General features: G+C 38.5%; 1 protein-coding gene across 2 annotated transcripts in view; it reads left to right on the top strand.

Annotated features, from left to right (window-relative positions):
- Positions 1-22,231, top strand: part of C5 (complement C5) — a 60,715-nt gene that overhangs the window by 37,104 nt on the left and 1,380 nt on the right. For both annotated transcript variants that reach the window (XM_034793434.1, XM_034793433.1), the window contains 20 exons: positions 258-397; positions 1,840-2,061; positions 2,855-2,915; positions 3,519-3,608; positions 3,957-4,169; positions 4,634-4,709; positions 6,547-6,706; positions 7,295-7,390; positions 7,816-7,987; positions 10,156-10,361; positions 11,179-11,331; positions 11,756-11,818; positions 16,520-16,601; positions 17,145-17,196; positions 17,903-18,005; positions 18,545-18,619; positions 18,735-18,840; positions 19,060-19,146; positions 19,538-19,627; positions 21,860-21,943. In XM_034793434.1, the coding sequence (XP_034649325.1) occupies positions 258-397; positions 1,840-2,061; positions 2,855-2,915; positions 3,519-3,608; positions 3,957-4,169; positions 4,634-4,709; positions 6,547-6,706; positions 7,295-7,390; positions 7,816-7,987; positions 10,156-10,361; positions 11,179-11,331; positions 11,756-11,818; positions 16,520-16,601; positions 17,145-17,196; positions 17,903-18,005; positions 18,545-18,619; positions 18,735-18,840; positions 19,060-19,146; positions 19,538-19,627; positions 21,860-21,943 (2,331 nt within the window). The remainder of the gene's footprint in view (positions 1-257; positions 398-1,839; positions 2,062-2,854; positions 2,916-3,518; positions 3,609-3,956; positions 4,170-4,633; positions 4,710-6,546; positions 6,707-7,294; positions 7,391-7,815; positions 7,988-10,155; positions 10,362-11,178; positions 11,332-11,755; positions 11,819-16,519; positions 16,602-17,144; positions 17,197-17,902; positions 18,006-18,544; positions 18,620-18,734; positions 18,841-19,059; positions 19,147-19,537; positions 19,628-21,859; positions 21,944-22,231) is intronic.

Below are 22,231 nucleotides of genomic sequence, written 5' to 3'. Positions count from 1 at the left end.
GTAGGAGGTCTTGAGTGAGCACAAGGAATTAGGCAGATAGCAACTCAGAAAGAGAAAGTGGAGGGAGTCCCTGATGATTTCAGAAAACCCAAGCTGACAATTCCATAGTAGATTTTGTAATTTGATAGGAAACCAGAAAGGTGACATGGGTGTGAGGAGTGATATGGACCTGCTTCTTGGAATGAGAGAATAGTCTGCATCAAATGTGTACTTCTGCTTATATCATATTGTGCTATTATATTTTTAATTCTTCCTAGGTATATGTGTTGCTGATGCACTCCAAGTGCAGGTTTTAAAAGATGTTTTCCTGAGCATGCATATACCTTATTCTGTTGTGCGTGGAGAACAAATTGAGTTAAAAGGATCTGTTTACAACTACAGAAATTCCAAAACGATGGTAATTTGTGGATTTTCTGAATTTTATATATGTAGTACAGTATTATGATGAACTGACAAAGGATTTGTTTCTGCAAGTATCCAGTCAATATGCATGAGTCAGGATTCTCCAATTGTTACAAAATGCAGCATTGTACTTCATAATTTAATTTATTTTATTCCTATAGCGCCCATCACATTGTATTTGGGCACAGTTTGAAAGTTCTGCACCCAGGCAGAAACAATAGCTGTGCTTGTAGAATATCCTGGTGTGTGGCCTAGCCAGTTCTCAATGGGAGGTGGTGAAAAAGGGAAGCCAAAATGGCATAAGTGGAACAAACACATGAAATGACTTGCACTGAATTCTGAAGCCAGCTACCAATGGACTCTAGTGAATATAATCATGGATGGAGTTTCTACATATTAGCTTCCTGAATTGAGAGGGCAGCGCTCTGGATCAAATCTGGAAAAAACTTTAAGACTGAAGAATAAACAATTTTGTACATCAAGAAATGCACTAATCTTTGCATCTTTCTGCTTCACTCCCTATTCTAGTCCTTCTCTCCCGCTGGTCAGGCACAGACTACATGTTGGAGGGCCCACAGTGTTAGGTTTGGTAGAAAGAATCTTGGACAGGACAGGAAAGAAGGGGTCAGTTCAGTAGTAGCAGCAGAAGCATTCAGCAACATAATAAAGTTTTCTCTTTCTGTAGCATCCACCTTCTCCTCTCATGTAAAAGTACAGTGCACAAAATAATTTTTTTAAAGATGGCTGCTGTACTAATAGGATGTCCCAGTTATCACCCTCATCTCCTTGCTTGGATGTTGTATCCCTTTTCCTTACCCTTTGTCTGCCTGTCTTTTTAAACTGCATGCTCTTTGGGGCATAGGGACTGCATCTTCCTCTGTGTTTTGAAATTACGTAGCAACTTTTGTGTTCTATTCTAATATAAATAATAAAAAATAAATAATAGAACACTTCTGTTTCTGCTCAAAATTTGAGTTTGAAATTTCAAATGGAGGGTGGTTTTCTTGGTTACACATTTTTGAAAGGAAATAAATAATGTTGCCTGGAGATTTAATAGAAAAGCAAAATTTTAGTGGTGAAAAATACACTGAAACAGAACAGTGAAATTTTACAGAAAAATGTTGCAGAGAAAAAGTGTATGCAAATGTATATACGATGCTTAGCGCTATGGCTCCCTGATCCTTGGTTAGGGCTTCTGTGCGCTACTATAATGCAAATAATAACAATAATTGCATCCGAAGTGGGCTGTAGCCCACGAAAGCTTATGCTCAAATAAAGTTGTTAGTCTCTAAGGTGCCACAAGTACTCCTGTTCTTTTTAATAATAATAAAGTTAATCACTTTTACACATTGCTAACAATAGTAAAATTGTTTAGTGTAATCTAACACTCAATGTAACATTTATTTTAATCTTTTTAAATCTTCTCTGATGTTTCAGTTCTGTGTTAAAGCAACAGTTGGAGATGGAATCTGTTTGTTCAAAGGCTCTGCAAGTGCTCAGCAAGGGTTACAGAGTTGTAAATATCAGTATCTAGGTGACTATTCTGTCGCATCAGTTACATTCAGAATACTCCCTCTGGAACTAGGTCTTCATACAATCAACTTTACATTGTTGGCTGAACAGAACAGTGAAGTTTTAGTGAAAACATTGCGTGTGGTGGTAAGACCAAAACCTTCCTTAGAACTCTTGCTCTTTTTGAATAGATTCAGTCATAATAAATTGATGGTATTTTATAAATATATGAAATCAGAATATGAACATGACTTATGAAATCCAGGGATCATATGTAATTTACTTGTGTTAAAAAGTGCTTATCATTCTTTTGGGTGCTGTAAAATAACAAATAATACACCTGCAAATAGTCTTGTCATTCTGTTTAACAAATCTATCAGTAGCAGCTGTTGTTAAACAATCTCTATTCTGATGTGTATATAAAGGCATAAAATATTTGCCTGATCCTGCAGTCCTTTCACATATAAAACTCTCATTGACTTCATTGAGAGTTATGCCATGATGCAACTTCAGGATTGGGCCCTTATGTGTTTACTTTTTTAAATGTATGGATTACAGTGGTTGACAACTAGCAAGCAAATAGGTGTAAATATGATGTGTGTAGCTTGTGACTTAAAATAAGCAAATAGAGTATAGAATATTGATGATGTAGTTTGCATCAGTTCTTCAAATCCTTAAATACATTTATTGTAAAGATATATTTATTAGAGTTTTATAGTTCTCATAAACTTTATTTACATTGGTTGTTAATTTTGGTTGAAGATTTTATTTTGAAAACAAATGTTTGGCAGCAGCAACATAAAACCTTTAAACTGAGAATTAGACAAAGATTATGTGTGTCTGATTGTATGATATTTTAAAATTATTGCTTTAGTCAATGTGTTAAATTAAACAAAGTACTTTGATGTACTGCTTAGTTTTGGCCTCATCTTGATTGCAGCCAGAAGGTATTAAAAGAGAACTTCATGCAGGCTTTTCTCTGGATCCACAAGGTGTTTATGGTACGGAAAGTGATTTTGTATCTTCTTATTTGCTCTTTTACTCTGCAATCTCAGACAAACATCAAAATCAATTCTTCTTCATGGCACAACATTCACATATCTCTACTGTGAAATTGCATGCCCTAGCACACAGTAATGGAGTCCCTTTCAAAGTAGCTAGCCATTTTGATTAATTGGAATGGTTAGAGGAACATTTACTCATATCTTATATGGCATGCAGACTTTGAGATTTTTCTAAATTTAGTTGTGCAGGAAAACCAACTACCAAGTGCTGCTTTCCCTGGAATAGAAAATAATCCAGTTTAATCAGAGATTAATCTATACCCCAAAATTCTGATCAAGATTAGAACTTTTCTAAAGTATTAGTTTAATTCATTATGGAATTAGGGTCTGGATCTGAACTTTTTCAAAGTTTAGAGTTGTTTGGATCTGGATTTTAGACCCAACTCTAGTTTTCATGATTTTTTGTGTTTGTTTGCTAAATTGGCAAATAGCTATGGCCTCAAATCTGACCCAGCAGGGCTGCTGGGATCTAAATTCTGCAACTACATAGGTAAAGCTATAAATATGTTGTTATATATATGTATTTATTTCCAATTGCAGGTGTAATGAGAAGACGACAAGAATTTCGACACAGGACACCATTAGATCTGGTCCCCAAAACGAAAATTGACAGGATTGTGAGTATAAAAGGTAAATTGGAATGAAATTTATGCAGTATTTTATATTTAGTTTCTATATACGTGCTTGCTCTCTTCCTTAATTTCCTTTTTTTTCTGCTCTACCCACCTGACTATACTCTCAGGTTCTCTCACTTTTGAGAAAAGGCTATTTAGACCAGCCTTTTCTTTAGAAATTATCTTGGCTTAAAATCCTATCTTTATTAATAGATTTTAATAGAAAATGATTACAGTAGCTCTAAATATTATGGGCGAAATTCTACCCTCAGATGTATTTGCACAACTCCCAATTAAGTCAATAAGAGTTATGCCTGTACAGTATTTCTGAGGCAGCAATTAACCATGTTGTTTTTCTTCACAGGACAGCTTATGGGTGAGGTAATCTCTGCTGTTCTCAAACGTGAAGGTGTCCAGTTTCTTACTAATTTGCCCAAGGGCAGTGCAGAGGCAGAGCTCATGAGTATTGCTCCAATATTTTATGTCTTTCACTACCTGGAAAAGTCCGATAACTGGAATTTACTTGGCCCTGAAACCATAACATCAAGAGTTACCATGAGGAGGAAGATGAAAGAAGGTAGAAAAATGTGGTCTCCAATTTCTGGTTTCATTTGAAAGTTCTAAGGACTTGTAGGTACTGTTGGATAGGAAAGTTAATGTTTAATATTTGATGAAAATGTAATAAAGCTAATGTATTTTTAAAAAATATTTTTAACTAAAACTATGGGGTTAGCTATGTTTCACATAATGTTTCTGTAGTGGCTGAACTACAAAATTGCTTGAAGAACTGACACCTATGTTGTACACCCTATAAAATATGATCTTTTATTTGGAAGCAGTAAAATTTTAGTTGATATGCACAATTAGCATAATTTAATATTATCTCTTTGAGTTGGAAGTTAACCATTTGCTGCTTTTTTAGAAACAAAACAATTAAAGGCCAGTGATCCAGGAGAGGTTAATTTTTCTTCTGAGTGAAGAAGCGTAATTTGAATAGAAATCAGTGCTTCAGAAACACTGTCTGTTTTATGTATATCTTAGGTATTGTAAGCATCCTGTCATTCAGAAACAGAGACTTCTCGTACACCATGTGGAAAGACGGGACATCTAGCACTTGGTGAGTTAAAATGATTTTATTACAGTGGATTTGAAAGGTTTGATTCCGTCCTGTGTCTTCACAGTGACTAATGTTTAAGGGCCATATTTTGTATTGCCATTAATCTGTGCACAGTACTCCATCAGTGCCACTGTTAGTTCCACTAATGGATCATGGGCAACATTTTTGCCTAAGTATTTAAAGGAAGAAGTGACTCTCAGTGACTAATTGCTGATGGCTTCAGAGAAGGGTGGAAAATCTCCCACAATACGTCAAGACTATTGTACAGTATTATATTTAAGGAAAAATCATCTTCCTGTGCTCTGTAGAGATCAGCTCACACACTGCAGCATGAGATTTGATTAACTTTATTTTACAATGCTAATTTAAAATACTATCCTCTGTGGCTACCCAGTGTACCTCACTGCCTGGCCAGCTCATGTGGCCTCACAGACACACACACAATAGGTTGTTACCTTTTCACCACCAGATGTGTATTTATTCCTTCCTTGCAAGTGTAACAGTGAACTGCAATCTTACAGGAAGAGGAGGTTTCCCTACAGCCTTCACTCTTCAACCCAGTCTCATAGTCCAGCTATATTGGAAAAAGAACAGGAGACAGTGCATGTGTTTTAATTAGGTCACAGCTTAATTATTAATTTTCTGGGTGTACCTGGCAGATAAATGTACAGTAAGGGTAATTCCGTGATCATTTTAATATACACCTGGGGGCTTCCATCAGTTCGTCCCTCCTTCCCATCCTGGTCTCCAGCCAACCCACTGCTGGGACCTTGCAATGCTGACCCCCCCCCAAATGAGGGTTAAGGTGGGCTATAAAGGAGGGAGGGTTGGCTCCCTGCCATGCCAGTCATAGGAGCCCCGAACACTCCTGTTTCCACTCCCTTAACAACATGTATCTCCTTTAAATCCCTCACTAATCCCTTTATCTGATCACCGTATCCCTGCTCTGTATCTGCATAGGATGTCCACCCCACATTTATATAATGAGTTACGGCATTATAGCTTAACTCCAATTCCATGTTCGCCCTAACTAAGTCCCCCCTCAACCCGCTGTGGAGAAGGCAGAAAAAAAACCACACACTGCCTTGGTCAATCTGTTGGTGAGGGGAAAATTCCTTCCCAGCCCCCCAAGCAAGGAACAGCTAACGCAGTGCCCACAGCAGATCCTGACCAAACTGATATTTCACCACTTCCCTGGATGGGAGAGTGGGTGCATCTCCATCCGGTTCGGGTAAAAGAGGGTTTCACCTGTCTAGTTTGTACTTATACCCATCCCCTGGGGGCGAAGGGGGGGATGGGTCAGTGTCCCCACACTGTACTGCTCTGCAGCTGCGGCAAAAGTCACTCTTTACCTCTTTAAGGGGTGGAGAGGCAGACGCCTTTCCCCAACAAACCAGACAATTCCCCCCCACACTTAAAGTGCGGAGCAGTCACCCCCTGAGCTTTCCTTCTGAGCTCCCCCTTGCTTCCTGTTTCTTCCACTTATATCCTCCCATCATTAGCCCAGTGATTACAGGTGCTCATAATCCCCCAACAGAAAGTGTTTAATTGCTCGTAGCCTGCAGCCTTTTTCATGCTGTAGCCACATCAGTGACCAGGGTGCTACTAAGAGTGCCCTGTCACAGTCATACATTTGGCCAGCCATTCTGAAAGGGCTGCAAAAAGGTTTAATTGACCCATGGCAACATACAGTAAACCCAAATCTTGAGTAATGCAAGTTTGTGCCTAAATAGGCGCTCTCTATCTATCTTGGTATTTTAAATTACCCAAAAAAAAAAAAAAAAATCACCACACACACTGAACAAAACATCTATATTTTGCTCCATTTCCTTCACAGGTTGACAGCTTTTGCCTTAAGGATTTTTGGACAAGTTAGTCAGTATATTACTCTGGATCAAATTTCTGTTTGTAATTCACTGATATGGCTGATTGAAAATTGTCAAATGACAGATGGGTCATTCAAGGAACTTTCAAGTTATCAGCCAGTAAAACTACAGGTATGACAAGTGAACATGTTTTATTTGTGCATATAGTAAAGGCTGAAGTTGCCGTAAGGTACTCCATTATTTGACACAGAAGCTGTTTTAGGCCCTGATTCTGCAAAGCACGTAAGTACTTAAATGCTATGCTGAATCAGAGATTTACAGATAATTTTGCTATAATTCACTGAGTTCTAATACATGTTCACACATCTCTCCTTCTAAAATCACTTTTACAGTAGCGCAGTCTTTCAAACTTCACTATATTTTTCAGCTACAAATACCTATATGTTACTTTTTAAATGCTGCGAAAGCAGCATGTATTTTGTCTTTTTCTAATCATGATATAAAAGTCCTGAAAAAATATTGGCTTGTCATTACTTTTACATGTATTTTTGGTCTGTTCTGTTTGTTTGTATTTTTTAAATAAATTAACCTCTTCACAAAAGAACACTTCTTTTCAGTGTAAAAATAAAATTGCTATTGAACTGATACTTCTTACATAAATTTTTCTTCAGTTCCTCACCTAAACTGTAAAATATTCTTTTTATCAATTGACCGCATTGTTTCTCATTAGCTTTATTTACGTATTTGGATTTTTTTTAGGGTACTTTGCCTAAAGAAGCTGAAGAAAAAACTTTGTATCTCACAGCCTTTTCTGTTATTGGACTTGCAAAGGCCATTCATTTATGTCCAACACAGGTATGTAATGCTTTCATTTCTCCAATGAGGCCCCAGGCAATCATAGTCTCGTCTTCTGTGTTCTGCTGTCCTTAGATTTCCCCCTTCTCCTTCACCCTTCCCCCCAGCCCTGACCCAGAGGCAAGTCAGGATTGATCATGGGGATTTATGATTCTCTCTCAAACCAAACCACCCACAAACCAAAGCTCTTTTCTTTTATCATAAGAGTTACTTCCAGTGTCAAGTGTTAATATATACATGGTGATTTAGCCTTTAGTGAGCCACAATGGTGATGCAGCTTCCAAAATAAGCAAAAGAACAAACCAGATCATTTACCTGGGGATTTGGTTGTAGAAGGTACTGTATATAAATACATAATGTCTTGGTAATACAATAGATGATTATCCTTCCTATATATACATATAACCTCCTGTTCACCTTTTCAGAAAATCCAAGAAGCTAAAAATGCAGCAGAAGAGTATTTGCTGAAAAATGTGCAGGCTGCCCAAAGCACGTTTACCTTGGCCATAGCTGCTTATGCTTTAGCTCTCATGGATTCAAACCATCCTGGTACACGCTCAGCTTTCTCTGCACTGAAGAAGGAAGCTCTTGTAAAAGGTATGACTCAGTAAACTCTCTCTTCAACCTAAAGAATCTGTTACTGAAGTAGATAATCTGTAGGTAGGTAAGCAAAGTTTGCAGCACAGAGGAACTTGACCATAAAGATTCTTTCAGATGAATTGAAATATGTTATAAGTTATAATACATGTTCTTCTTCAAGTGCTTGCTCATATCGATTCCATTGTAGGTGTGCGGTCGTCTGAGGCTTTTGCCTTAGTGGTATTCGTAGGGCCGGCTGTGGCACCCTCTGGAGCACCACACTCATGCCGCGGTATATCAGGCGTTGCCAGTCCTATGCCCTCTCAGTTCCTTCTTACCACCCATAGTGTTCAGTCAGAGTTCTTCTGTCACTGGCTTCGCAAGCGGCTAGTGATTTCTCTTCTATCCTAGCCTTGTGCTTCTAGCTGTAAATAATTAATCATTTCATAGTGGCTGGACGCCACTTCCAGTTTACAGCGCTCCCCTTTGGCCTGTCCTCAGCCCCCAGGGTATTCACAAAATGCGTGGCAACAGTGGCAGCTTACCTGAGATGTCGGGGAGTCCAGATCTTCCCATATCTCGATGACTGGCTCACCAAGGGCAGGTCTCCGGAGCAGGTGCAAAGGAGCCTCGATCTGGTACGTTCCACCTGCAGTGACATGGGCCTGTTAATAAATAGTGAAAATTCCACGTTAACGCCAGTCCAGCACATAGAGTTCATTGGAGTCAGAAGGGTACTGGCCTTCTACATAGATAGAACGAAGCCATTCTGTAAGTCAACGCAGTTGTTAGTTGCTGTCACAGACAGGGTGAAGGGTCACCCAGTGTCTGCCCAGTGACTATCATCATGGATCACTGCCTGCATCCATTACTGTTATAAGTTGGCGAAGGTGCCCCCACTGACGATCATGATGGCTCACTTGACTGCGGTGCAGACGTCCTTGGCAGCCTTCCTTGCTCAGGTGCCAATCAGGCTGCGACCTGGTCGTCCGTGTTACACATTCGCTTCGCACTATGCGCTGATTCAGCAAGCTCAAGATGACGCTGGTTTTGGCAGAGCTGTACTCCAATCTGCAAGACTGTGAACTCCAAGCCCACCTCTGGGGATACTGCTTTCGAGTCACCTAGACTGGAATCAACATGAGAGAGCACTCGACGAAGAAAAAACCGTTACCTACCTTTCGTAACTGTTGTTCTTCAAGATATGTTGCTCATGTCCATTCCATTACCTGCCCTCCTGCCCCTCTGTCAGAGTAGTCAGCAAGAAGGAACTGAGAGGGTGTAGGGTCGGCGGCGCCTGATATACCGCGGCATGAGTGCGGCACTCCAGAGGGCGCCACAGCCAGCCGTACGGATACTACTGAGGCAAAAGTCTCCGACAACCATGCATGTCGGCGTGCGCACACCTACAGTGGAATTAAAATGAGCAACACATCTTAAACAACAACAGTTATGAAAGGTAGGAAACTGTTGTTTTTTTCTTTGTTTCTTTAAAAAATTAATATAACCATAGAATTTTCATCTCCTGTGAAGAAATTCAGTGTAGGGTTTTTATTGAATAGTGTAAAAGAAGCTGGATGACTGTCATAGTGATTTGTATGTACATGATATTAGGGCTGCCTTAACAAAACAATGGGATGCAGAGAGGACCTAGACGGGCAATTCTCTTGCCTTGTGGTCCTCATTAGCATTTTGATTTCAAAATGCACAATTCAGTTCCACTACAAGTTGCTGATCTTAACGTTTTTTTAATATTTAGTTTCTGTTAATGTGTACAACATATAAGTATAAAACATGAAAATTAATGGTAAGGTAGTTAAAAATCACTTGTTACTGGTTTGTAAATATCCTGTAATACATCAAACTCCTCTATTCCAAGGTCAACAGAACACAAATCTACCACCATCTGTTTCACAACAAAGGTAGCAACAAAGGAATAGTGTCTACTTTTCCTATTAGAGAATGAAATTGTGTTTTGCACAGGTCACATTATATTCAGAGGTTAAAATAGCCTTTGGGCATAAAGGAAGCACAACTCCATCTCTGATAAAAACAGAGGGAGAGCTCCTCCTTCTCTCCCTGACTTGGTTAAGGAGTACTCCCTCTCCAGCTTGGCTCGTGTGGTGAGAGCTCCCCTCCTGTTACAATCTACTTTAACCCCCGCTAATATTTTATTACTCTTCCAGGTGACCCTCCTGTTTATCGTTTTTGGAAGGATCCTTCCACTAAACTAGATAAATATGTTCCTAATGCTGGCACTGCGCAGATTGTTGAAACCACTGCTTATGCCTTGCTAACCACCCTGCTGAGTGGGGACAAAGTCTATGCTAATCCGGTTGTCAGATGGTTGGCTGAAGAGCAAAGATATGGTGGTGGATTTTATTCCACTCAGGTGTGTTTTTAAATGTTTCTCTCTCATTCTTCAAATGATGAAATCAGAGAAGCCTTAGGTAGTACATGAGCCAAACTGACGACTTGTGTGTCCTGTATGTTGGGTGGGAATCAAAGGAAGTTAGTAACATGACCTCCAGCTGCAGGAATATTACTTCCTTAGCAGTACATGCAAATCATTACTCGTATTTCTGCAGGCTTACTCCATTGATGTAAGTTACAGCCAGATGAAAAAACTGTACCAGGAAAAAACTCATGTTGACCCAAATTTCTACAAAACCAATATATTTTGTGACACTGAATTTGTCACTGTTTTTCACAAAAAATGAAAAGCCGTGTTGACCCATGAAAAATTCACTTGTGTTTTTAAAAAATGATTAGTGGAATTTCAGTGTTTTACCATATGCTTTCTGACAAAAAGTCACCCTTGGCCAAATTTGCTAATTCTTGCAAACTCTCCGTTTTCGCAGATAAAACAATCTGTGAAGTGAAAAACAATGATACAGCAATTTCACACAGCAATAGTTGTGCTTATTTACTAGCTTGCTTACTTTTAAAACATCTGTTTCCAGCAACTGTGCATTTATTTACAAACTTTTAATAAAACAATAAATTACACAAACATGTCCACAAAGGTAGTGTTAAATATCCTATTGTTTTATAAAGAGTATAATAAAGCACTATTAAACTGCTTAGCTGGTTAGGGTTACCACTATCTGTCTTCCTAAATAAGTGTCTGAGTAAAATGTTTAATAATCAATTTTGTTACAGTTTTGTTTCCATTCCAGTAGTAATTCTTTCTAACTGATTTTTGACAGGACACAATTAATGCCCTCGAAGCCTTGACTGAATATTCCCTTCTCGTTCAACGTCTTTCACTGAACATGGATGTCAAGGTGGCTTACAAGAATTATGGAGACATTCGGCACTATAAACTGACAGAAGAAAATTACATAGCAAGGACTGTGGAAGTGAGTGAATAGTTTTACCTTAGAAAAGTGAAAAATCTTATTAATAACTTAAAAAAATTCCTTTTAGAAAGAAATAAAGTCTAGACACATTTTAAAAAAAGAAACCATGTCTATGAAAAATAGCATTTGATTAACTTTTGTCTTCATCTACTAAGATTTAGTTGATGCAGCAAGTGATTAAAGGTTTCACTGATTCAGGACCACATCCTGGAAACACTTATTTACATGAGAAGTCCTATTGAATTCAGTAGGACTACACAAATGTGAACAGTGGGATTGGCCCTTTGCTTGTAATCAGAAATGTAAAAAAGATCATCAGATGTGTATGACTTCTACCTATTTGACTGCTAATTGTAGTATCTTAACTATTACTTTGCAAATATTTATATTTAATGTCAAATCATATTTATGTTTACATCTTTAGGCACCTTTGTATGATGACATATATGTAAGCACTGGGAGTAGCACTGGCTTAGCAACAGTAAATGTAAGTGGATAAACAAACATTTTTAAAGAAATGAAGCCTTTTTTTGATCTTGTCAATATGGGCAATGAAAGGGATACAGAGAGGTTTCCTCTACGTTCCCACTTCTGTTCCCTGGACCAGAGTGGCAGAAGTCATTTGGGATATAGATCTTCTCTAAGAAGGTGCCGCTCCATTTGAAATCATTAGTTACACCTGCTTTTACACCAACTCAACTCATTTGTCTTAAGTCATGTGACTCCTAAAGTATATTGGCCAATTTTGGAACATTTTGACAGCAGAAAAATAATTAAATTACCTCAGGTGATTTATTTGTAGTGAGACAAGCAATGGAAATTCTTCTCTGCTCCCCCGACTTATTTGTTCCATAGTTCTAAATATTTAGGCCAAAATTTTTAACAGTGCTCACTAATTTGGAGTGTGCAATTGGAGACGCCAATTTCTAGGTGCCTCAAATTGGGCACCCAAAAATGGAGAACCCCCAAATTAGTGAACATTCTTGAAAAACTTTGCCTCAATAACTTTGTAATAGAGAATGTGCCTTCTCTTTATCTATTTTTTTGTGCTTTGTACTATTGTTTATAAATATATTACAATGCTATTATGGCATACTATTTATCCTTTGGCTTCTATACCTCCAGGAATTTTACAAATAAATAATTGATTGCTACCTTTCAGAACAGAACAATACGTAATTCACAAAGGCACTTCAGTAAAATGGTTGATATTTGTTATTCTTTTATAATATAAACACAGGACCACAACCTAGTCTCGGATGCACAGGCTGGATTAATGTACGTTTCAATTATTCTGTCCTCTCTTTATCCCTTTTCCTCTGCAATTTTCTAAGAGGAGTCATTACTGTACAACCATATATTAACTTGCATGTGTGAAATATTGCTATATTGATGTATACTTCTTCTTCAAGTAGTGTCCCTATGGGTGTGCCACTTCAGGGCACATGTGCCCCATGCACCTTTGATCAGTAATTTTTGGTAACAGTGCCTGTTCGGCCCAGTGTGCACACCTCACATCTTCATGCGCCATACAGAGTATACATAGAACTGCATGAGTGAACCACCCTCAGTTCTTTCTTAGCTGCCCTGTGGCCTGAGACAGAGCATCTAGCATGCCTGCTTTCAGCCTAGCAGTAGGTTAGCCTTTTTTATCCTAGTCTTCATATAGTTGAGTTTACCAATTGGTTTATTTTATTTTATTTTATTAGTCTGGGATTTTTTATCTGGGATTTTTTTAGTTGAACACCCTTGTTCTCCTCCACTTTTGAATGGCTGTCTTAAGGGTGGTCATCATTTGTTATGCCAGGATCCCCAGGCCTTATGCACTGCCTTTTTTCTGCAGGAAGTCCATCTCCATTAACAATGGACATTCTCAGTGCCTTCCCTGGGAGACACCCACATACTGGCGAAGTGTAAGATTTGCACTTCTTTTAAGAGCAGATCTAGAGAAAACAGAGAAATCAAATTTAGATTGCTTATGATGGAGCAAGCCCTGAGACCAGCATCAGATCTTGGTTCAGAGGACCCCTTGTACACTGGCCTTCAAGTGCGCTTAGTGCCCCGTTGACCTCCATATCCCATGCGCTGGGATCTTCACAGGATAAAGTTACCAAAGGTACCAACAGGCTCCAAAGAATGATTGTTTCAGAGACCTTAGGTCCCAGAGAGAGTACCTTTGAGGCTCCAAGATGATGCTCTGATACTGGGAGCTCATCAAAGACTTCAAGTTCTTCAAGAGTTGCAGTACTAAGCATGCTTCAATATTGACATTGGTGCCAATAAGACATGATAATTCCAGCAGAGAATGTAAGTACGCTGCTTCTAGAAAGCTGGGAAGCCTATGATCCCCAAGCATTTTGATTCTAGGAAACGGGAAACATCCACCTTGGTACCCAAACTGGTATCCCAGACTGCTATACCAGTGCGCCAAAAGCCATCAACATCTTCAGTACTGACGCTGTCCACTCAGTATGCATCTCTGAAGCAATCAGCACCTTCGGTGCCAACACCATCTTCTAGACAGGCACTATCAAAGCAGTCGGCAACCTTGGTATTAAAGCCAATTGTTGTAGGGCCTCATTCAACCTTGGCTCAGATACACCTGTTACCACAAGATACTTCAGTGACCTTTTTGTTTCAGAGGAAACGGAGTCTCCATTGCTAATGCGTACTGAACCTTTGTTGTTACTGTGATCTGCTGAGTCACTGAGACATTATCTTTCACCAGTGACTCCCAACTCTCTGGTGCCTATCACATCGGACAGACATCTAGCTTCACCTTCATTGTCTGCCCACCATTGGACTATTTTGAGGATGATTTCTGTGATTCCCAGATCTCCGTCCAGGGATTTCCTACCTACCATAGAAGAGACATCCTCCCTGATTATCCATTCTGAGAGGGAAGTTGCAAGGGGGAAACAATTTTGAGCTTCTTCTCACTGATATGACCAACACTGGATGCCACCTCCTTTATATTACAGTTCCCCTCAATACTCATATTGGGACTTTGAGTTCTGTATTGCCAGCAGTTTTCAAGAGCTCCTAGCTACTCTGATGATGAGCATAAGGATATACGTTTTTCTGCTCCATTGAGTCCTCCTCAACCCCAAGAGAAGATCTTTGAGGAACAAGCGGCCAGAGCAGACAAGAAAGTGACACCTCAAACATATCATCATCATTTAATTAGGCTGTAATGCCTCCACCACCTTCTTCGATGGATGATTTCAACCCCAGTTGCAGGAGCTGATGAAATGCATTGCTGATTCACTCCAGATTCCTTTGGGGGAGGCTCAAGAGTCACAACATAAGCTTTTGGATATTTTACACCATTTCTGGACAGTGTCACTACCTGTGAATGAAGCTCTACCAGAATCTGCAAAGACCATATGGCAGACTCCTGCCACAGCACCACCTACTATAAATGGGCAGACAAGAAATATTATGTCCTAGCAAGAAATTCAGAATATTTGTTCTCTCACCCACCACCAAATTCTTTAGTTGTGGAAGCTGTTAATGAACATGGCAAGCAATGTCCTACAATAAAGACCAGAAACTTCTCAATCTCTTTGGGCATAAGAGGTACCCCTCAGTGACCGTGCAGTTCAGGATCACAAATTATCAAGGTCTGATAGTGAAATACAACCACGCTAACTTCAGTAAATTCAACAATTTTATTGAACAACTTCTTGAAGAACTTTGAGAACAGTTCCAGGCCATCATAACAGAGGGGTCAGCTTTTAGCAAGGGTATCATTTCAAGCTTCTCTGGATGCAGCCAACACAGCAGCTCACTTTGTCTCCACTGACATCATCATGCATTGAGTGTCTTGGCTGCAAATGCCCAGATTTCCTAGGGACATCCAAAACACTGTGGACCTCCCCATTGATGGACTGAAACTCTTTTCTGAATCCACAGATGAATCTGTTCACACCTTGAAGGACTTTTAGAGCCACACTCAGATCTTGGCATTTACACACCTGCCAAATAAGAGAAAATTTAGTAGCTCTCAAACCACACAAAGACAGCGACCAGTTCAATTTTCTACCTATCAAGCTTTCAAAGAGGTCAAGCTTTCAAAAGAAAAGACCTCCTACCATGACTGCTGTCATTACCCAATCATTGTCTTAGAACAGATGTCAATTTTGATGGCTTGGTCAGGGATCTAGAATATCATTGTTATGTGAATCTTCAGCTGCCCCAGCCTACCCACCTCCCACTCTTCAGAGATGGACTTTCACTTATTACCTGCATGGGAACAAATTACATTGGACAAATGGATTCTGGAAGTTGTAATATAAGGTTACTCCATCTATTTTACCTCCATTCCCTCCTGTCCACCCCTCCTTGTCCTCCTCCTTTTCTCAGAGATCTCTCTTAGGCTCATTTGCTGAGACAGGAAGTCATCTGTCTCCTATGCATAGGGGCCATAGAACCAGTTCCAGCCCAGCATAAGGGGAAGGGATTCTATTCAAAGTATTGTCTGGTCCCCAGAAAGAATGGGGGATGGAGACCAATATTAGATCTCAGACTCCTAAACACCTTTGTGAAATTACAGAATTTCAGGATGGTGACACTTGCAGCTATAATTCTATCACTGGATTCTGGGGACTGGTTCACAGTCCTTGACCTTCAGGATGTATATTTTCACATCACAATTCACCCCTTTCACATGAGGTTTCCTCATTTTACAGTTGACTAGAATCACTACCAGTAGAGTGCTTCCTTTTGTCCTCCTCCACCCCAGAATGTTCTCAAAGGACATGGCAGGTGGTAGCCGTTCACTTATGGCAACTAGGTATGATCATCTTCCTTTACCTCAATGATTGGCTGTTCAAGCGCCAGTCGTATGATGAAGTTCCTTCCGCAGTACAAACCACCTATTCCACAGATTAGGTCTTCATCAACATCAAAAAGTCTATTTTGATCCCAGTACACTACAATGGTTTGATTTCATAGGGGCTTCTCTGGATGCCGTAACAGCCAAAGCTTACTTGCCAGGGTCATAAACATGACCACAGGTAAACCTAATTTCCAAGGTTTAAATAAGCCCCCAGACATTGACATCTAATTCTGCACATGACTGTCTGCCTTTGATCATCTCCAAACGTGAACACTTGCTTATCAATTTTGAGAATTGTTTGCTGTGCATGTTTTCTGTTAATTGTCTATTTTATTTGTACATTTATAGGTGAGGACTGTATATCATAAATTCAGTACTTCTGAGGAGACATGTAACTTTGAGTTGAAGGTTAATGTATTGACAGATAAAGGTAAAGAGCTAGTGGTGACTTTTAAAAACATGTTTTTGTTTTTTAAATTAATCAGGACTGTACAGGAAAATGCATCTTGATTAACAAAGTGGTCAATAATATCCTGGGCACATAACTTTACCTTCAACCCAATCAATTTTTGATGTAATTCGTAGCTGTTAATTTAACAGTGCACAGCTGTTACTTTGCAGAAGAAGAATCTGGGAGGGGAGGTCAGTGGGCTTAATTCTGCAAGTACTGTGCATTTAAGCACTTAAGTTAACCCATATGAGTTTCATTTTTACTTAAGCAGATGTATAAGCACTTTGCTGGTTCAGATTATAAAAACTAAAATTTTGGCTAAGGTATAAATGAAAATTTATGTTGTTTTTTCATGAATAAAATCTGGGTTCCCATTAAAAATTGGCTGAAGAAATTTATGAACAGTATTTGGCTCCTGAATACGAAAATATTTCATGAGAACCCATTCATATAAGTATGCTGCGGACTGGACAGCTGCTTCTGAAGAGCTATAAATTATTTGTTCTATTTAACATACAAAAGGTGAAAGAAGACAAGATGATGACCAACCTGAACGTTTAGAGGCCTGCGCCAAGTAAGTACAATTGATTTTTCAGTGACATAACTGAGCATTTCAATACTTTTACATGTCTAGGTATCTTTTAAATTTAATCCAAACTCTAAACTTCCTGGGTTCCTAGCTGTGGCCTACTCAGGATTCCCTACACAGGGGTGAAATTCCCAGCTGGCACTTGAGTCATTGGAGCAGTGCCAAGGGTTACTATGAAGAGGTTACTTGTGCATTTCCTGTTTTCTGAATGTTCAAAACTGTAGCCTTAACTTACTTTAGTACACACATTTATAATTAATTTCCCTCACATTTGAAAAACAAAATTAGAAGGAAAAAAGCGATTAAAACATTCATCATCCACTTGCTAATAATGGCCACCTTGTGTTACTACTGCTGTGACCCTTGTTTCCCTCTTTCTTCCCCTTTTTATGTGCATGTGTGTAAGCATGTTTACGATCAGGGTCAAAGACTGTAAGCCCTCTGGGTTAGGGACTCCTTTAGTTTTATGTTTGATTTGAGCCTCTGGCCACTACTGTAATGTAAATAATCATTGTAATCTCTATTGATTTTATTGGTGTAAATCTGGAGTAAGTCAGCTGAAGTCAGTGAAGTTGTTATGGATTTACAATGGCATAAGTACGAGTAGAATTTGCCCAGAGGCTTTTCTGAGGACCATGCTGTACGTTCTAAGTTTTCGTTCTATCTATATTCAATTTTTTATCCATTTTAGGTACAAGCCTAGTGTGAGAGAACCACAGTCAGGGTCTTCCCATGCAGTGATGGATATAACTTTGGTTAGCGGAGTGGAAGCAAATACAGAAGATTTATCTACTGTAAATATTAAAGAACATTTTACCTTTACCTACAGTATTTATTGTCCTTCTGCTTTATATCTTTTTATGGTAGTAGCACAGATTTTCAACATTGTCTCTATCTTATTGCAAAGCATTTTCCTCATACTAATTGGAATAGTGTACCTGAGTCTAGAGTCTGGGTTTTGCCCATTATGGGCTTATCCAGTTAAGTCAATGGGAGTCAATGCCCTAGAGAAATGGGAGACAAATATGAAGTTTGGATCTGGACTCAGACTTCACCAAAGTTCAAGAATGTTGAGATTTCATAGTTTTAGTACATCTCTAAGTATTATTGTTGTTGTTTTTATCCCAAGGGAATGAAAGAACAGTTCCCTTAAAGTATGGAATCGTTCATAACTAGGATCACATGGCAATACTAAACTAACTGAAGATCCATTTGTAGAAAATGTTTTACTCCTCAAAACCATGCTAAAACCATTAAGCATAAAACTTTTATGGAAGACCATGTAAAATCGTTTTAATTAGCTGATAAAAACCTTTCTCTTTTCCCCCCCTAGCTTGCAAGTGGAGTTGATCAGTTGATAACAAATTATGAGATAAAAGATGGACATATTGTTCTACAGATAGACTCGGTAGATCATCTTTTTTATTTCCTATGATTATTCACAATCGGAAGTACTATTTTATTTCTTTGGTAACACAGAGCTTCTTTTTGGTGTCTTTCTAATTCATGCATCCTTCAAACAGGTGCCATCTAATAAATTCCTGTGTGTTGCATTCCGAATAGGGGAGATTTACCGTGTTGGAATGCGGAGCCCTGCCACATTCACTGTGTATGAATATCATGCACCAGGTATGTGTTCCAGTTCTTCAAATTCACATCTTTTGCTCTCAGAAGATTCTTTGAATCCTGTTAAGAAACTAACAGTTTCTCCCTTTTCCACAACTTTTAACCTACATTATATTAAGGCTTATGTCACAGTCACCATCTTTCTGGCTGAAGAAGTCTGGATGGTACTCTCTTGGAATTCAACTTTTACATGCATTTATTTTTTCCTGTTCAATTCTGTAGATAAACAATGCACCATATTTTATAACCCCTATGGAAACGACAAACTTCTGAGACTGTGTGAAGGAGCTGAGTGCAAATGCATGGAAGGTAAACTTTGTGAAAAATGCCGTTCTGTTTCAGTTAGTTGGAGAATACAGCTTAATGCTTTGGGATCCTTGTGGATGAGAATACTATATAGCAGTGAAAGGAGCTATGTATTCTATTTTAGAACAGCAAACGTTGCCTTTAATAAATTAAACATTCATTATATTTTAAACTTTAAAAAAAGATGTATGGAATTTAGCTGCACGACTCTCATTGACTTTAGTTCCGTTGACTAAATGGGAATTGAGTAGCTTAGCTCCATTGCTACTATTTGAAAATTTGCTTCTGTGTTACAAATTGCCCTGAGCAAATAGAAATTAATTATACTTTAAAAGAGGGCTTGTGCTGATGTTGCTTCCTAGCATTAACATCATATCTCTTTCACTAAACATAGCGGAATGCAGTCAAATGCAAAAGAAATTAGATCTGACAATAACTGCTGATAGGAGGAGAGAAGCTGCATGCCAGCAAGTCATTGCATATGGTAAGATTTGAATGCTCAGTACATATTACTTTGAAAAACAAATGAACACTGTGTGATGAGTGATGATGAGATGCTACAGAGTGCACCTTTTATATTTTTATATATGTTGCTTTGAGAGATGCAGCATTTTTCAATATACCTATAAGAACGTTGGAGGCATGTGACTCTTGTTAACAACAACATGTACTCATAGAGGTGAACATACCCCCATTAGTGCCTGTAAAATAAAATAATTCAACCTAAACAAAGGCAACTTCTGTGGAAATTACATAGAGTTAATGGTCCCAATCTTTGAAGGAGCTGCCTGTCTCTTAAGAAGATCTGAGGGCTCTCAACTCCTGCTCAAGTCAATAGGAATTGAGGTTGCTGAATATCTCTCAGGATTGGTTCCAGTACTTTATCATAAACTGTGCCTGTAGATCTACTGGGGTAAAGACAGACCTCAAGATATATCTTTCACTGAGTATTTTTTAAAATCAAACACATTTTTTTCAAAATTAAATATCAAAGCCCTTGGTTATTTTCAGCTAACTTTTGCAAAGTAAATTACCCCATTTCAGATATGTCTGCAGCGCTTAAGGTTTGTTACAGGCTGTGATAATCTTGTTTCATTCCTGTGAAAGAGCAGCATCACACTAGAATTGAAACTATACAACACATAGATTTCTCATTTTGCTGGCCAAACTAGGCAGGAAAGGGTGCGAGAAACCTTTCCCCTATTAAAAAAGGTAATCAAAAATAGAAGCACAGTTTTACACCAATCGCAGAGGATAGTGTGCTCGCCCACACACATACACTGTGTTTCTCTGGGTTTTGTAAGGGTCTTTGAACAGTGATGATTTGATGTGCTGTATAATGTGTTCTCATACTTAGGCACACATAAGGCAAGTTGTGAACAAAGCATCAGACGTAATTGAGTTTCCTGTAATTTGTTGGTTAAAAGCATGTAATGTAATCCCTAACATCATGTACGTTTTGATTTTTTTGTTGTTTGCTTTTTAAATGTTACCCCCAAATACAAAAAGAGGGAACGTGTCCCATAGAGTTATTTAAACATATTTTTTTTGTTTTTTAAAGACTTGTCAGTGCTGGGATCAGAACCATGTTAAGGATTTTGACTTTAACCATGTTTTAGGCTAGCAGCATTGTAGCATGACTTCTCAGCTGTGTGAAATTGGTATTTTTTCTGATAATATGCTAACCACACCATCCTGTCATCTACCCTCTTGCTAGTCTATAGCATGGTTCTGTAAGGCAGTTCTCAGATTTAAAAAATCCTGTCCACTTTAGTTATGGAAATTCATTCTAGATTCATGTTAAAAAAATATGCTTGTAGCTAGCACAGTTCTGTGCAAGTGTTAGTGAAATGTTAAATCATGTATTCTCTGTTACTGGCAAAAACAATTAATTTTTCCCCCCCAACACTAATCCTTTGTAATTGGATTTGAATATGCAGAAATTATTACATCAGTTCCTTTGTGATTATATGTCTACAGAATTTTTAAATTATTTAAGCTCTTAGCCTAATAAAAGCACTGTTGTAATGCTTGTTTGTTAATGATTGGTTAAAAATTCAGACATAGTTTTGAGTAGCAGAGGTCTGAATGAATTTAGATGCAATGGAGACTTACAATCAAATCCAGTTTTAGAGCAATGACATTGGATGAATAATACTATGACATGTGAATAGTCTAAAGAATTGCAGCATAAAGAACCTTGATTGTGATTAAAAAAGTGTGTGTGTGTATTGAAGCTCTTGGCATTCTTTAGTGCAAAAGATGCAGTGTCCTTGTAAAATAGTAGCAGTACATTGTAATACAAAAAATAAATGAAACCCTTCTAATTAATTAATTAGGGTGCATTATATGTGTGTTTGTGTTGATTTCTGGAAAATATCTAGGAACACTGGAACTACCTTTCTGGTATTAAGTCCAGTAGCCTATCTCTGGCAGTAGCTAGTGCCAGATGCTTCAGAGGACAATGGGGAAAAACCTTGCACTTCATTGTGAAATGCTGTACGTTAGGTGTGCATCCATCCATGGGTAATCAGCTGATATGCTGAAACATGAGATTTGATTAGCTTTGAGTTTCCGTTTGACCACCAATACATTTTACAAATGGTCATAATACTATCCATCTGAGCATCTGTAGTTGAGGTATATGGATGTAGTGCAAAGCAAAAGGAAGAATTCTGCCTGAAACAGTAGCAACTGTTGTTTTTTTTCTTTATAGTCTATAAGGTGAACATCTTGTCCTCCAGTGAAGAAGGTAGTTTTATTAAGTATACTGCAACTCTTCTGGATCTCTATAAAAGAGGTGAGAGTTCTAATTGTAATGTATTTAATTATTTCATTTACAATGAAGACTCCCTCCACTCAAGCAGCAGACAAAAATCAGTGCTAAGTGGTTTCCTAATAAAGGTAGAGAATAATTGTACTCTATGAATTTGAAGATTCTTTGGGATGATATTTGTAAGCTATTGTCTTTCACCAGTTTCACTGTATTTAAGCTTTTATTAAAACTGTTGTTATTGCTGCTGTTTATGGTGGCGTCTGTCCCGAGGATCTCACAGTCTAGAAGGCAAACAAGTAGACAATGGTTCAA

This window comes from Trachemys scripta, chromosome 17 (genome assembly GCF_013100865.1).
Source record: "Trachemys scripta elegans isolate TJP31775 chromosome 17, CAS_Tse_1.0, whole genome shotgun sequence".
In the NCBI taxonomy this organism is placed as follows: Eukaryota; Metazoa; Chordata; order Testudines; family Emydidae; genus Trachemys; species Trachemys scripta.
This window is presented reverse-complemented; position numbering and strand designations above follow the sequence as displayed.